The 13,187-nt window shown below is 39.9% G+C and overlaps 1 protein-coding gene across 13 annotated transcripts in view; it reads left to right on the top strand.

The window, feature by feature from the left end:
- Positions 1–13,187, top strand: part of LOC127047713 (WD repeat-containing protein 64-like) — a 110,553-nt gene that overhangs the window by 10,358 nt on the left and 87,008 nt on the right. For 12 of the 13 annotated variants that reach the window (XM_050946299.1, XM_050946295.1, XM_050946298.1 and 9 more), the window contains 7 exons: positions 1,497–1,690; positions 3,886–3,978; positions 4,447–4,492; positions 4,899–4,945; positions 6,277–6,394; positions 8,615–8,684; positions 11,311–11,551. In XM_050946299.1, coding sequence (XP_050802256.1) covers positions 1,497–1,690; positions 3,886–3,978; positions 4,447–4,492; positions 4,899–4,945; positions 6,277–6,394; positions 8,615–8,684; positions 11,311–11,551 — 809 coding nt within the window. The remainder of the gene's footprint in view (positions 1–1,496; positions 1,691–3,885; positions 3,979–4,446; positions 4,493–4,898; positions 4,946–6,276; positions 6,395–8,614; positions 8,685–11,310; positions 11,552–13,187) is intronic. The other variant, XM_050946296.1, reaches the window with a different exon arrangement.

Raw genomic sequence — 13,187 nt, 5'->3', positions numbered from 1 at the left:
TGCCATTTAAAGAAAGCTATATAGTTGGTGATGCCTCAGAATCTTCACCCTCTGACCCTAGAAATTAAGTATTTCCACATAGAATATCACATTTAAATTTCAGAACTCATATCTGATGTCAGAGAGGAGAAACTCATTTTTGTTATTTGGAAGCAGTTGTTTCACAGAATTTTAAAGCAATGGAAAGATTAGTTTTTACTGTCAGTGAAGTCCTATTAACTGATTATTGGTTCAATCTCTTAGATTAGCTGATTTGATGTCAAACTCTGGAACGTAGTTGGTGGATTTTTGCAATTCACAGTGACGTGTTAATACTGCAACCCATACATGATATATCAACATTATAAATCACAGTAAATAAATCTTTCAGATGAAGATCAGTAAAAGATCTTGTTAGTTAGATGTGTTATCTGTAAAGGCATTATGCTGCTATTTGCAGGAGCAGAAGTATTGGCATCTGTGTTTCACCAAGTGTAAGTTGAGGTCAAATTCAAATAAACCTCCACAAACTCCCAATTTTGCTTGGTTAGGAAGCTGTGGCCTTTCCTTTTGATAGTTATCCATGTCTTTGCTGCCTCTATATTTATTTAGATTTATAAAATTAAAAAAAGGCACCTAAAAAGCTCTGAGTGCTTTCCCACTATTTAGATGCACATCTGAATTATACAGATCTCAGCTTCAACCCTTACCTGTCAGGCACAATCATATAGTCAACCAATACCCCATTGCACTGATACACTACCCCTCTGTAAATTAGCCTGCCAAAATGAGCTTGGTAGCATTAAGTACTACAATGTATTCTACTGGGTAGTGGCTTGAACAGCACCCATTTATGTAGCAGTGTTTTTCACCTGGAGTGTATTATACCCATGCTCCAGAGACTAAAGTAGCTTCCAGTTCAAATCTGAGTGCAATTCTAGATGCTGGTTTTGAGCCCTAAAACTTTTTATAGTTTGGATCCTGTGTATTTATGACACAACCTCTCTGAGTTCTTTTCCTAGCAGCTGACTGAGCAGGGACACTAGAGTTGCCAGTCCACAGAATTACAAACTGGCAGCAGGGTGTTGGCACTAGAGACTGAGGCTGACAATTCACAGCTCCATGGTTCATCCTCAGTCCAACGCAGCCAGGATTTTTTAACCTTCACATCATACTGCAAAGCCAGGGTAAATTAGCAGGCCTTCTCTAGTCTTTGTTAGACTAACATTGTGTAGTGCACCAGTGGTCACAATGGTTAAATGCTAACATAGGACAGCATAGGGTTCCCTGAAGCAGATTCCTTCCTTAATAGGCCAGCTGAGCTCTATATAATCACACAAGTCACCCATTTAACTAATAGACTCATAGACTTCAAGATCAGAAGGGACCACCATGATCAGAGGCTGACCTCCTGCACATTTTAGGTCACAGAACCTCCTCACTCACCCACTCCTAATATCTCATGCTGTATCTGAATTCGTGTTCTAATTAGCATTTTTCCTTTATGTATTTTTCAGAACTCAAATATTTGTATTTATCTATACATTGAACCTATGCAGTTAGATTTTTGTATGTATTTTCATCTCACGTTAAGTTCTTGGCAATTTCCTTTTGGACTGCAGAATGAAAACAAAGTATTAAACAGAAAACTGAAATGGATTTCAGATTCAACTTTAATGTCTCAGTACAATAAGCTGATTATTGGAACCTGGTAAGTAACCCTTTGCTGGACTTCTGAGTATGAATGAAACACTCACATTTGAACAGTACTTTGGACTTCAACAAAATACAGCCTCTTCAACACAGATGGATGAAGTTTTCTTTTAAAAGATGAATGGGTCAGAAAAGGAGAACATGCCTTTGTTGGAAATTTGAACCTTATATTTATTCTAATTTTCTATCTCAAGACCAGTGAGCGGCCTCAGTCGAGTCCCTAGACAATTGATGTTGAATATGTGCAATCCCAATGGGTTAATTGTAGAATTTGGGATTAGTATTTTCCCCCATATACAGAATAGCACTACAAAATACATCTGTTGTCACTCAAAGGATTTAATGCCTTCTTCAGAAGCATCAAGTATTAACCACTGCCAGGTGAAGCATACCAGGTCTATGGATGAATATATGGATCTGATTTGGCAAATCCTATGTTCCTAGGATGAGAGCGCCTGTGTAACTGCTGAAGTTCATCTCATCTTTAAAAGCCTGGCTCTTAAATATCAGTATAGAGGTTTTTTGAGGCAGGAAGTAAAATTTTAGTTAATTATAGCAGGATGACAGGCCACCAGTTAAATGTGTAGTTTCCCTCTCTCAATGCAAAACTTTGATGTAACTTCAGTCTTGCAGCTTCTTCAACTTTTGTGACTCTTTTGAAGCAAATAAGACTATGCTCTCAAGAATGAAAATACTTTTAAGCCAAATTCAGCTTTGGTGTACCCAAGTACAGCTCCATTGAAGTCAGAAGTTGTGCTTCCTTGCACCAGGGCTGAATTTGGCTCCTCCTATTCATGATCAAAATTATCTCTGAAAGAAAAAATTGCATTTCTTCCATTTTATTCACAGCAAAGTATCAAAGTACTTTATCCAAAGTGAATAGAAAAGAGACAGTAGTCACCTGGAATTCAGAGGTTCAGAAGTGTTAAATACAGCTCAGCTACTGACAGGTCCTTACATTTCATCAGCAAGATCCAGGGAAGGGTTAGTGTTACAAATCTGGAGTACTTTGGTCAAGGTGTCCTTGAGGCAATCTGGATGTGCATGGAGATTTTAGAACACTTTAAAATATCAGTTCTTAAACAAAAAGCTATGTTTTTGTTAGTGTTCCTCCCTAATATTCTCTTGTGCTGTGTTCAGAGATCGATCACATAGTTTTCTTTTGGAGCTTTTTCGTTACATTCTGCCAGGCTATTTGTAACATCTTATTGCAGCATAACACTGATGTAATGAGTAGAATTTCTGTTCTCTCTTTTCTTCTCTATAACCAACATTTTCTCTTTAAAATAACTGTACTTTACCACTTCCAATTGCTCAGGTGGCTTCTCGACAGAATGATATATTCATCTGTTAATGTACCCGCATTACTCTCAGTATCAAAGTGAGTTATATGGGATTGGATATTGGGATTAATGAGAGGTTTTTAGAGATGTATGAGTGCATTGAGAGGAGACCCATATAATCTTAGGCTGGTCTACACTAGCAACTTATGTTGGTATAACTGCATCGTTCAGGGGGGTGGAAAATCCACCCCCCGAGCGAGTTATACTGACCTAACTCCCAGTGTAGACAGCGCTGTGTCAATGGGAGGGCTTTTCCTGTCAACATAGGTATAGCCTCTCAAGGAGATGTGGAGTATCTATGCCGATGGGAGAAGTCCTACCTTCCACTTAGATATCGCCTTCAATGAAGCTTTGCAGCTGCACCACTGTAGCCTTCTAAGTGTTGTAGACTTGCCCTTAGTCTCTTCATTATTACATGATCCTCGCAGATAACACAGATGAAAGGAAACTGGGCTCATCTGTATGACTAATCATGAAATCTCCATGAGAGGGAGTGTCCTGTAGTGACTAGAACAAGGAACAGTTAGGACTGTTTAGCATTATTCCTGGTTCTGCCTCTGACTCTCTAGCCTGATTCTCTTCTCCTACACCAATTTTACATACGTGAAAATAAAGGTCAGTCAAGTTTCTCCTGATTTACGTCAATCTGAGAAGCACATCAGACTTAATATCTCTTTGCTTTGGTCCATCTGTAAAATGGATATAATATTTCTTCCATAGAGATAAGGTTATTAATAATATTAACAAAAGGTATGATAGTAGTGAAAATTATTATTGTTTATTAAAAAGCCAATATTTCATGTACTCTAGTGTATTAAGTAAAATCCACGGTGTTTCGTGAATGTTTTAGTGACAGAGAGATACGTCTATATGAACTTTCCAACTTTGAACCATACTGTCAAATCACTGGCCTTGAAACAATGCCTCTACACCTAGATTACAGGTATGATCTGCTATTCATATCAATTATAATCAAAGATGACAGGATATTCTGTTCCTGATGAAAATTTGGGGCCACATTTACTGCATGTGCCAGTGCAGCTTCATCAAAAATATTAAAGTTGGGCCTGTTATGCCAATAGTGAATTTTTTCCTGTATCCTTTGTGTGTTTCAGCAATGCCATCAAGTTTTAAGCTCTTTGTGGTATAGATTGTGGCTAAAACCTGGCTCTGCTGAAGTCAAGGAGAGTTTAACCACTGATTTCAATGGAGCCAGGATTGTATCCTGTGTCTGCAGTTATAGAGAAAAGTGCAGATATTGGTTGTATTGTTATCTCATTTATTCCACAAAATAAGTAATATTACTTGTAATTAATCTTATGATTTTTATTACATAAATTAATCTTTGACTATACTGGGAATGGCTGCATTATTGAATGCCTTGTAAAAATCTGTTTATCCTTTTATGAAGTGTTCGAGAGGAAGATGAATGCATAATATTGTATGGTGATGAGCAGGTATGTTAATTATACTTGTACAGAATGTTCACTTTAGTTAAAATATAGTAGAAGAAATGTTAGTTTAGTATAACAAGTTAGTCTGTATAGCTTAAACATACTCCCTCAGAATAGGTTTTTTTCTTTTGTTTTTTGTTTTAATATCTTTGCTGTTTATGATAGTGAAGCTGACTAATATGTGAATACGTTGACTAACAGGAAGCATAGTTGGGAACAATCCAGTAAAATGTTTAAAACAAGCAAGAATGTTTTGACTGGCAATTCAATGCTAGAAACAAAAATGTCTTTTTAAACTAAGAGTTTAAAACTGAACATGTGCTTTAAATATTCATGATGTTATAGGTGAAATGTGAACTCTTACTCGGTCACTTTATTATGGGTGCTAACTTGGCATTTTGTTCCATAGGGCTGTGTTAACATCATCTTGATCTCTTCTGTGGGAGAAACACTGAGGTATGTAATTAGTTCTTTAGATCTCAGCAGAAGATGATGCGAAGAATCATACCCAGCTCAAGCAAGGTTAGCACAGCCCTAGTGGCTTGGACTAGGGGAAGCCACCTTTCAGTTCAGTTGCTAGAAGTGCTTCCAAGGGCCATAAGGATCTTTCTTTGAGTCTCAGATGTACTAATGCACAAGAATGCTCTAGGGAATCCAGCTATCAGATGGTGGATTTCATTAATTCATTAGATCACTAGTGTCTGGCTAGCTGCCAACACCTGAGCACCTACGAATACTTCAGTTGATGGCTATGATAATAAATAGTGATCATTTAAAAACAGTATTTTACATTCTCTAAAGGCTGTAGAGATAAACTGTGTTTGTTTATAAAAGCTTATAGACCAGAGAGGAGAGAGAGCCAGTGGTGGGAGAAGGGGTCTTGTGGCTGAACAATGAGCCCATTGATCAATTGAGAAGCACCAGTGACAGGCTGCTGAAGTGAATTCTGTCTTGTTCTTAGGTTCATGGTGTAGTGTACAGCCTAGTTGTTGGAAGTGGGTGGCTGGATGTTGAAGTGTAGGGGAAGGAGAAGGGATGTATATTGCTCTCAGAAGTTTTCCAACAGTCCCACTTCCTGATTCTGATGTTCTAATTGACACAATGGTGGAATGAGTAGACTGTAAACTCAGCAAGGGATTCTATTATTGAAATAAAAAATCCATTACAATTACATTTAATATCAGATTTAGTCATTTTTATATTATTTTTAACAAAAAAATCTACAATTTTGGTCTAAGCTACTTGGTAGTATCCATTTAATTAAAAATAAATTGGTTTTATAATTTCTGTCTCACTTATACCACTTTGATGACCGTATAATTTCATTGATTTCAGTGGAGTTGCTCCTTATGTTCACCTGGCTAAGTGAAAGCTTTATAATACTATAATTTATACTCCAGAAATCTAGCTCTTTGGGATGGTCCCATTTTTGTTTTATGTTTGTACAGTACCCACCACAATGGGCTCCTACCCTCTTGATACTACTTCGAGAGTAATAGCCCAGAGTATTCACTTGTAAGAGCTGATTTTCAGACATCCTCTTTGTTCCAGTCTCATTAGCAAAAGGCTTGAGGCTTGATGTTCAACTGCCTTACATCTTGTGGTGTTATTCCTTTAACACCTGTGCAAAGTGAATGTCTGATTCAAGAGAGTGGTTTTGCACAGTTATAAATGAATAAACAAGGTCCGAGGCACTGGGCAACCAAATCATTTTATTCAAAATAATCAGTTTATAAAACAAAACAAACTCAATTTCCTCAGTTACCAGCAGTTTCCCATGACTATAGGAATTGGACAAAGTGTCCAGCTGTGGAGGAAATCCCCAGTGTTTCCATGGAGAACATTAATGACAGTAGAAATATCACCTTCATTCGCTGGAAGGTCCATAATGATTGGGTGACCAAGGTAAGAGAACTTGACTTGCACTGTTAGGGGTGTTCTGTATTTGGGAGCCTAAATTTCATTCTACTTCCTAACGTCTCTGTACATTTTATTGTTGTTTTCTTTGCAAGCCTCCTGCAGCACACTTTCATTTATACATTTCAATAGTATTATTAATGCATTGACTATGAAATTATATTTGTTACCATATACATCATTGCTAAATAGCTAAAACTATGTATTACTTTGGAAAGGATTACAAAGTAGCTGAGTTCCTCCTTCCCTCACCATCCCAGCCACCCTCCCCTTTTTAGTGGAGTATTCCACGTCTCTTGAGTACTATCACCTCCTTTATTATTTTTTTGTACAGTAGCATCCAAAGGCTCCGGCTGAGTTCAGGTTCCCAGTGTGCTAGGTAGTGAACCTACACATAGTTAGAGACAGTTCTTGCCCCAAATAGCTTGCAATCTAAATAGACAAGACAGAAAAAGCATGATGGAAAGGAAGTATTATTGTGCCCCCACAATATTTAAAGTTGGGGAAACTGAGGCACCTCTCAATTAAGTGATTTGCCACAGGTCAAACAGGCAATGTTATGGCAGAGCTGGGAATTCAACACAGATTTCCTCCCAATTCATATCCTGCCCGCCATGGGAGTAGGATCAGGGGGAAATTCCTTTTGGAGCCCGACAATACTGCTCCTTGTTTGACCAGAGTCACCATGGAGCTAAAAAAGCCCATTCTCCCCCGTGGGTAGCACATGCTGCTGCTGTGTCACTCCCAGCCTTTGATGACCTCAGAAATGAAACACCAGAACTGAGACTCCAGCTTGATAAGACAAGGACTCTGGTTTGTCATGTAGGAGATCTATTGGTCTGGCCTCCGTGGCTGCTGATGTTTTAATTTGAAGTTCGGACCATATGTAACATTATTGGGGTAGGGGGCTCTCTCATGTCAGCTGCTTCATAGACTCATAGACTCCAGGGTGAGAAGGGACCAATGTGATCATCTAGTCCGACCCCCTGCACAAAGCAGGCCACAGAACCCTTCATGTGTTTTGTGAGTGGACCTTTCATGCCAGACTTTCCAGGCAGTGTTTGAGAGACTAGCACACAGTTTTCACTATTGTTAATAACAGCATCATGCCTTATTCCCTGTGGTCCAGATTCACAAAAGTGCTTAGGTGCCTAAGTCCAGCATTTAGGCACTACTGACATCATCAAAATATCTGTTCAAGTGCTACCCCATAGGTGCCTAAGCTTCCACTTGTCAGCATTCACAAAGCCACCTAAACAGTGACTTTCTCCCACAGCCAGCAAGCTGCTCAAAGCCCTAGCTCAAGCCAAAGCCCCAGAATCCCCAAAGCAGGATTCTCAAACTAGGCAGAGGTCACCTCTGTCTCTGTCATCAGCAGGGACTATTCCTTAGGCCTGCTTTTGAACATGCACAAGGCCTGATACAGCCAAGAGAGAAAATCTCTCTCTCCCACCCAGGGTGTTTAGGACACTCACCTGGAAAGTGGGAGCCCGGTGTTCAAGTCCCCTCTCTGCCCAATTTGGAGCAAGGACTTAAACCAAGCTCTCCCACATCATAGTTGTGTGCCCCAACTGTTAAGCTGGAGGGCATGGATCAGTGTTCATGTCTCACTCCCCATCAGTACCCAGCCCACGCCAGGAAAACTGATGATCCAACCAGCAGACCAAATAAGGTGATGAATCCTGGTCACATGCCACCTGAGGCACGTTGGGCATGTGGTAAGAAGACGACCATTAAGCTATTGACTATTCAGGTTTGAGGTCCCCTTCCTTCACAAGAAAGGGCTGACCTGGCTTAGACATGTAATTCCAGAGAGGGTTCATGGCTGAGAATCATGAGTGGACAGAGGTACCTACTTCTGGCCCATCAAGCACCTAAATACCTGTGAGAATCTGGGTCAAAGCCCTTTCCTCACAGTTCGCTTCTGGATAGCGTAACTCAGCTTTCTTAGGTACCTAATTCTCCCCATCCATTGTATGGGGAGCCTAGGCACCTAGGTCAGGGCTGTCAATTCCACAGGGCGGCAGGGCACTTAAGGGTCAGCCATTGCAACACTGAGTGGAGCAACGCCCCAGTACCTTTTTGAGTTTGGCCCTAAATGTGTGTGGATATAAGAGTATACAAGTCTTTTTAAAAAACACAGTTAAGCATGAAAAGCGTGTCAGACATTTCCTGAAAATTTCTGCATTTTTTTCTGTTCTGTTGCAGATCAAATACATTAATTCTATAGAATCCATTATATCCAGTTCAAATGATGATTATACTGCACTAGTTATAGGTAAGTGAAAATTCACAAGTTGAAATGTCTGTAAGAAGGAAGGCTTGCCCTTGAATCCCAGCAGTTTCCTAAGAGGATGACCCTGTCCTGATCAGTTTCATGTTCAAAGTCCATAAGGATGTCAAAGGTTCACCACTGTGCAGAATGTAATCTCACAATGGGCCTTCTGGCTTGTAGGGGGAAGAGTCCTAAGGCTAGATTTCTCTGCACAGCAGTGCTGCAGTTTGGTTACCTGGCTCTAATGGCCTATGTCATTTTGAACTCTTCAGTATTTCTTAAACTATGGTGCTAAAATGCTGCTCCCTTCTCTTCCAAACTGCTTGTTTAAAAAAAAGGGTAAGCTGCAAATCATTGGGTATGAGGACTTAAAACTATTCGGTTGTTTCAATTTTTTACCAGCACTTGAATTTGCAAATGATCTGGATCCCTTAGACAGTGCAATGTGGAGAGATCTAATATTGCTGAGGTCATTCAGGTGATTAGAAGAGCACCAATATGCCACACTGTGAGATTTGAAATCTCTCCGAACAAGTTATCAATTACTTTATACTACAAATGGCTGAAACCCCACTTACAATTGCGTTACTGTTTTTCAGTTCATACTGTGTAGGGCATCTCTGACATGAGAGCAGGTATCTGCCTCTTTAGCTTCCAAACTTTCATTACTGTCATTATCCCTGAGAACAAAAAGCCATTTGAGCATAAGGACACAAGTTACCATTTTTCACCCCATCATTTAGAAATAATTTATAACAATACTGTAACACATTACTCCAAATGACATTTCTCAATGCTCTTTATGGGTAGAGCAAATCACTATGGTGTTTGCTTCCTAAATGATGATGGAGGAAGGAGAGATGAAGAACCTATATAATGGTTTGTTATATGAGGGAGAAATTGCAGCAATGAGTTATCTGCAAAATCAATTTGGCTGTTATCGGAGATCAATGATGTTGGCTTGAATGTCTACTTGTATGTTCATTTAGAAAAATTAGAGCTTCTCTGTTACATTTCTCCACAAATAAAGAGCAATGCAGGTATTTTTCAGACAAGATTGCCTTAATCTGAAATCAGAAAACAATTGAAAAGAATGACCAAATATTGAGCCTCAGAGAGAGGGAGATCGTAAGAAAATGTAGTGACTGTAACATTCTACAGATGTACTGAAAATCAAAATGGCATCTGACTCAGCTTTCCCTGTAACAGGTGGAAAGATACCTCTATCCCCTACAAAACAATCTGGTGAAAAAACTTGAGAAGGGCACCTCAGACTTTTCTGGCCTGAAGGCCTGCTCTTGCTGGGGTTTTCTATGGAATGGGATAAACCAATTAAATAATATTTAGGCCTTGATCCTCCAAGCTGCACAGCTCTGCATGGTTACAGGGGCCTTCCTGTAAGGGGCACCTTGCAGGACTGGGATTTAAATTACCTACTCGAAATGGGTATTGTGGTACTCAAATTAGATAATGGTTTTAAGGTGCTTTGAACGTAAAAGGGGCGATAAACATTATTCTGTATTTTTGCTTTGACGTTCAAACAAAGTCAGAGAAACCACCAACTTTCATTTAGTTTTGCACTGAGCTCTTGGCATATAGGGAGGGCTGCAGATTTGTCACAGCATTTTATTATCAAATAATCACCGAGCAGTCACAGTACATTTAGTAAAAGTCAAGGGCTTAAGGGGGAAAATGGGGTGTAAAGTCATGGAAGTGCCATTTAAAGTGGGGGAGCCATGTACGAGAGGAAGTTAGGTCTTGCACCTGGGGGTTGGGGCAAGGCCGCAGAGCAAGCCCACCCCACAGCAGTAGCTCCTGTTCCACATGTCTGGGCCGTTCCCTGCTCCAGATATTGCAGCCTGGTACACAGCGTCACAATGCTGCTCAGGTTTGGCCCTTTGTCCTGATAGTGGGATAGCAGGGCCAAACCTGAGTGATGCGTCAGCCTTCTGCATCAGGTCATACCAAACAATGGGGAGCCACACCCGGACCTGCAGGACAGGAGCTGCTGCTGTGCCGTGAGTTTATTAAAATTATGGACACACAGAAAAGTCATGGATAAACAGAAAACTCATGGTATCGGAGATATTTTTACCACCGTGACAACCCAGCAGCCTTGCATATAGGTGAAAGGAGAAAATTATTTTTCAAACATTTGACTTCTAAATGGCACATCTCTACTCCGATATAATGCTGTCCTCGGGATCCAAAAATTTTTTACCGTGTTATAGGTGAAACCGCATTATATCGAACTTGCTTTGATCCGCCGGAGCACGCAATCCCGCCTCACCTCCCCCAGAGCCTTGCTTTACTGTTATATCCGAATTCATGTTATATCGGGTCGCATTATATCGGGGTAGAGGTGTACTTTAGTATTCTATGTATGCACTCTCTTTAACAGCTTTGAATCTTCATCCTCGCAACACAGACCCCAATCCTGTAAACACTTCCACCCATGCTTAACTTTATCTACATGTGGGTATTCTCGTTGACCTCAATAGTACTTCTTGCATGAGTAAAGTTAAGCACTTGTGCCTTTGCAGGATTGGGGCCTTGCCATTTGCTTTTAATGTAATTGAAAAAAGCATGTTTGAGTTTATTTTTCTCATTTCCAATTTTTCTGGCACAGGCTGTGTCAATGAAACTAAAGATGTGCAGCATCGTTTGAGGATTCTGATGGACTCCAGCAGCTTTCCAACCAAGTGCTCTCTGCCAGGTGGGGCTTCCCCTCCAAGGCGCTTTAACTGTGATGAATCGCAATTCAAAGTGCACAGAGGGGTCAAGGCCTTTGACTTCTGTAAAGAAAGTAACATTCTTGTGACGGGCGGTTTGGACCGGAATATTCGTCTATGGAATCCTTATGTTCCTGGGTAGGTGACTGAAGGACTAACCAGTGTTAGTCAGTTTTCATGTATTATTTGTTTATGGTAGCGCTAACAATGTATTTTTTAAGATGTTCAAGCGGGATTATCCTGTTCCAAAACTAAGGCTAAGACTAAAAGCTATGTTTGTTTTGAATTATGGTATGGTATCATGCAAAGCCTGCAAGTGCAGTGCTGCTGGGAAAGTGACTGCAAAATTGGCACTATGGTTCTCTATGTGTAGTCTTTCAGGCTCCAATCTTGTAAATTCTTATACATATGCTTAACTTTATGTACTCTGAGTAATGCCACTGACTTCTGGACCCTTCATATTGATTTTCAATAACCTTTGGAATGTTGGGGAAGTTCCAGAGTACTGTCAGATAGCGAATGTTGTGAGAATATTTTACAAAGGTAAACAAGACAACACATATGATTATAGGCCTGTCAGAAATTCCAGCCAAAATAAGGGAATGGCTGATATGGGACTTGATTAAATTCTTTATTAAAGGAGAGTAATTAATGCCAGTCAACATGTATTTGTGGAAAATAGATTCTGTCAAATTAACTTGATATTTTATTTGATGAGATGACTAGTTTGGGTTGATAAAGGCGTTTGATATACTCTTCAGATCATATAAATCTTTTGCCCTATATTTAGACTTCTCTTAGTCATTTCACTTGGTACTGCACAATGTTTTGATTAAAAAACTAGAACAATTCAAATCAACATGACACTTTAAGTGGGTAACCGACAGGTTTCAAAATGTAACTGTAAATGAAGAATCATCATCATCATCTAGTGGGGACCTATAGGGATCCATTCTTGGCCCTACACTATCATTTTTATCAGCGACCTGATAAATTATTGGATACAGTTTTATGGATAAAGTTTTAAAGTAATTATGGATAAAGTTTGCAGATCATACAAAGATTTGGGGAGTGATAAATAATGAAGAGGACAGGTCACTAATCCAGAGAACTATGAATGGCATGGTAAACTGGATGTAAGAAAACAATATATATTGTAAGACAACCAAATGTAAAGTTATACATTTAGGCAATTCAGGCAATAAAGTTATACATTTAGAATGTAGGCAATCTGTCACAGCATAGCTGGTCTCTGTGAGTAGACAAGGCCCAGCACATTTGTGTCAGAACAGTTGGGCCCAAATGAGTCAATTAAAGGGATCAGGGCTACACCAGCGGCTAGAAAAAGCGTATAAGAGGGCAGGCAGGAGAGTTGTGACTGAGGCAGGTTGTGTATTAGAAGAACCAGAGGAGTAGAGCTAAATCCAGTGCAAGTCTTTGGAACGTGGGGACAGGTGCTCAGGGAGATAGTGTTCTGAAGAGCTTGCTGAGAGCAGAACTGGCTTATGAGAACTGGCTGTGGGAAGGGAGCTAATTGAGATTAGGAAGCTGCAAGCAGAAAGTTTACCAGAGAACCCAGGACAAAGCGAGCCGAGGAACTGTTTCGTCTGTTGTGTGCTTATGTTTAGACAAAAATCTACTTAAAAAGTAGCAAAGAGTGCTTGTTAAGCTGCAGAGAAGCCCTGCTGTGTCACAGTGTATTTACAAGATGGAAGACTACCCTGAGAAGCAACTACACGGGGATCAAAATGTTGATAATGGGTTTTTCATTTTA

This window comes from Gopherus flavomarginatus, chromosome 3, assembly GCF_025201925.1.
Source record: "Gopherus flavomarginatus isolate rGopFla2 chromosome 3, rGopFla2.mat.asm, whole genome shotgun sequence".
Taxonomy (NCBI): Eukaryota; Metazoa; Chordata; order Testudines; family Testudinidae; genus Gopherus; species Gopherus flavomarginatus.
The sequence above is the reverse complement of the archived record's forward strand: the minus strand, read 5'-3'. Positions and strand labels throughout refer to the sequence as shown.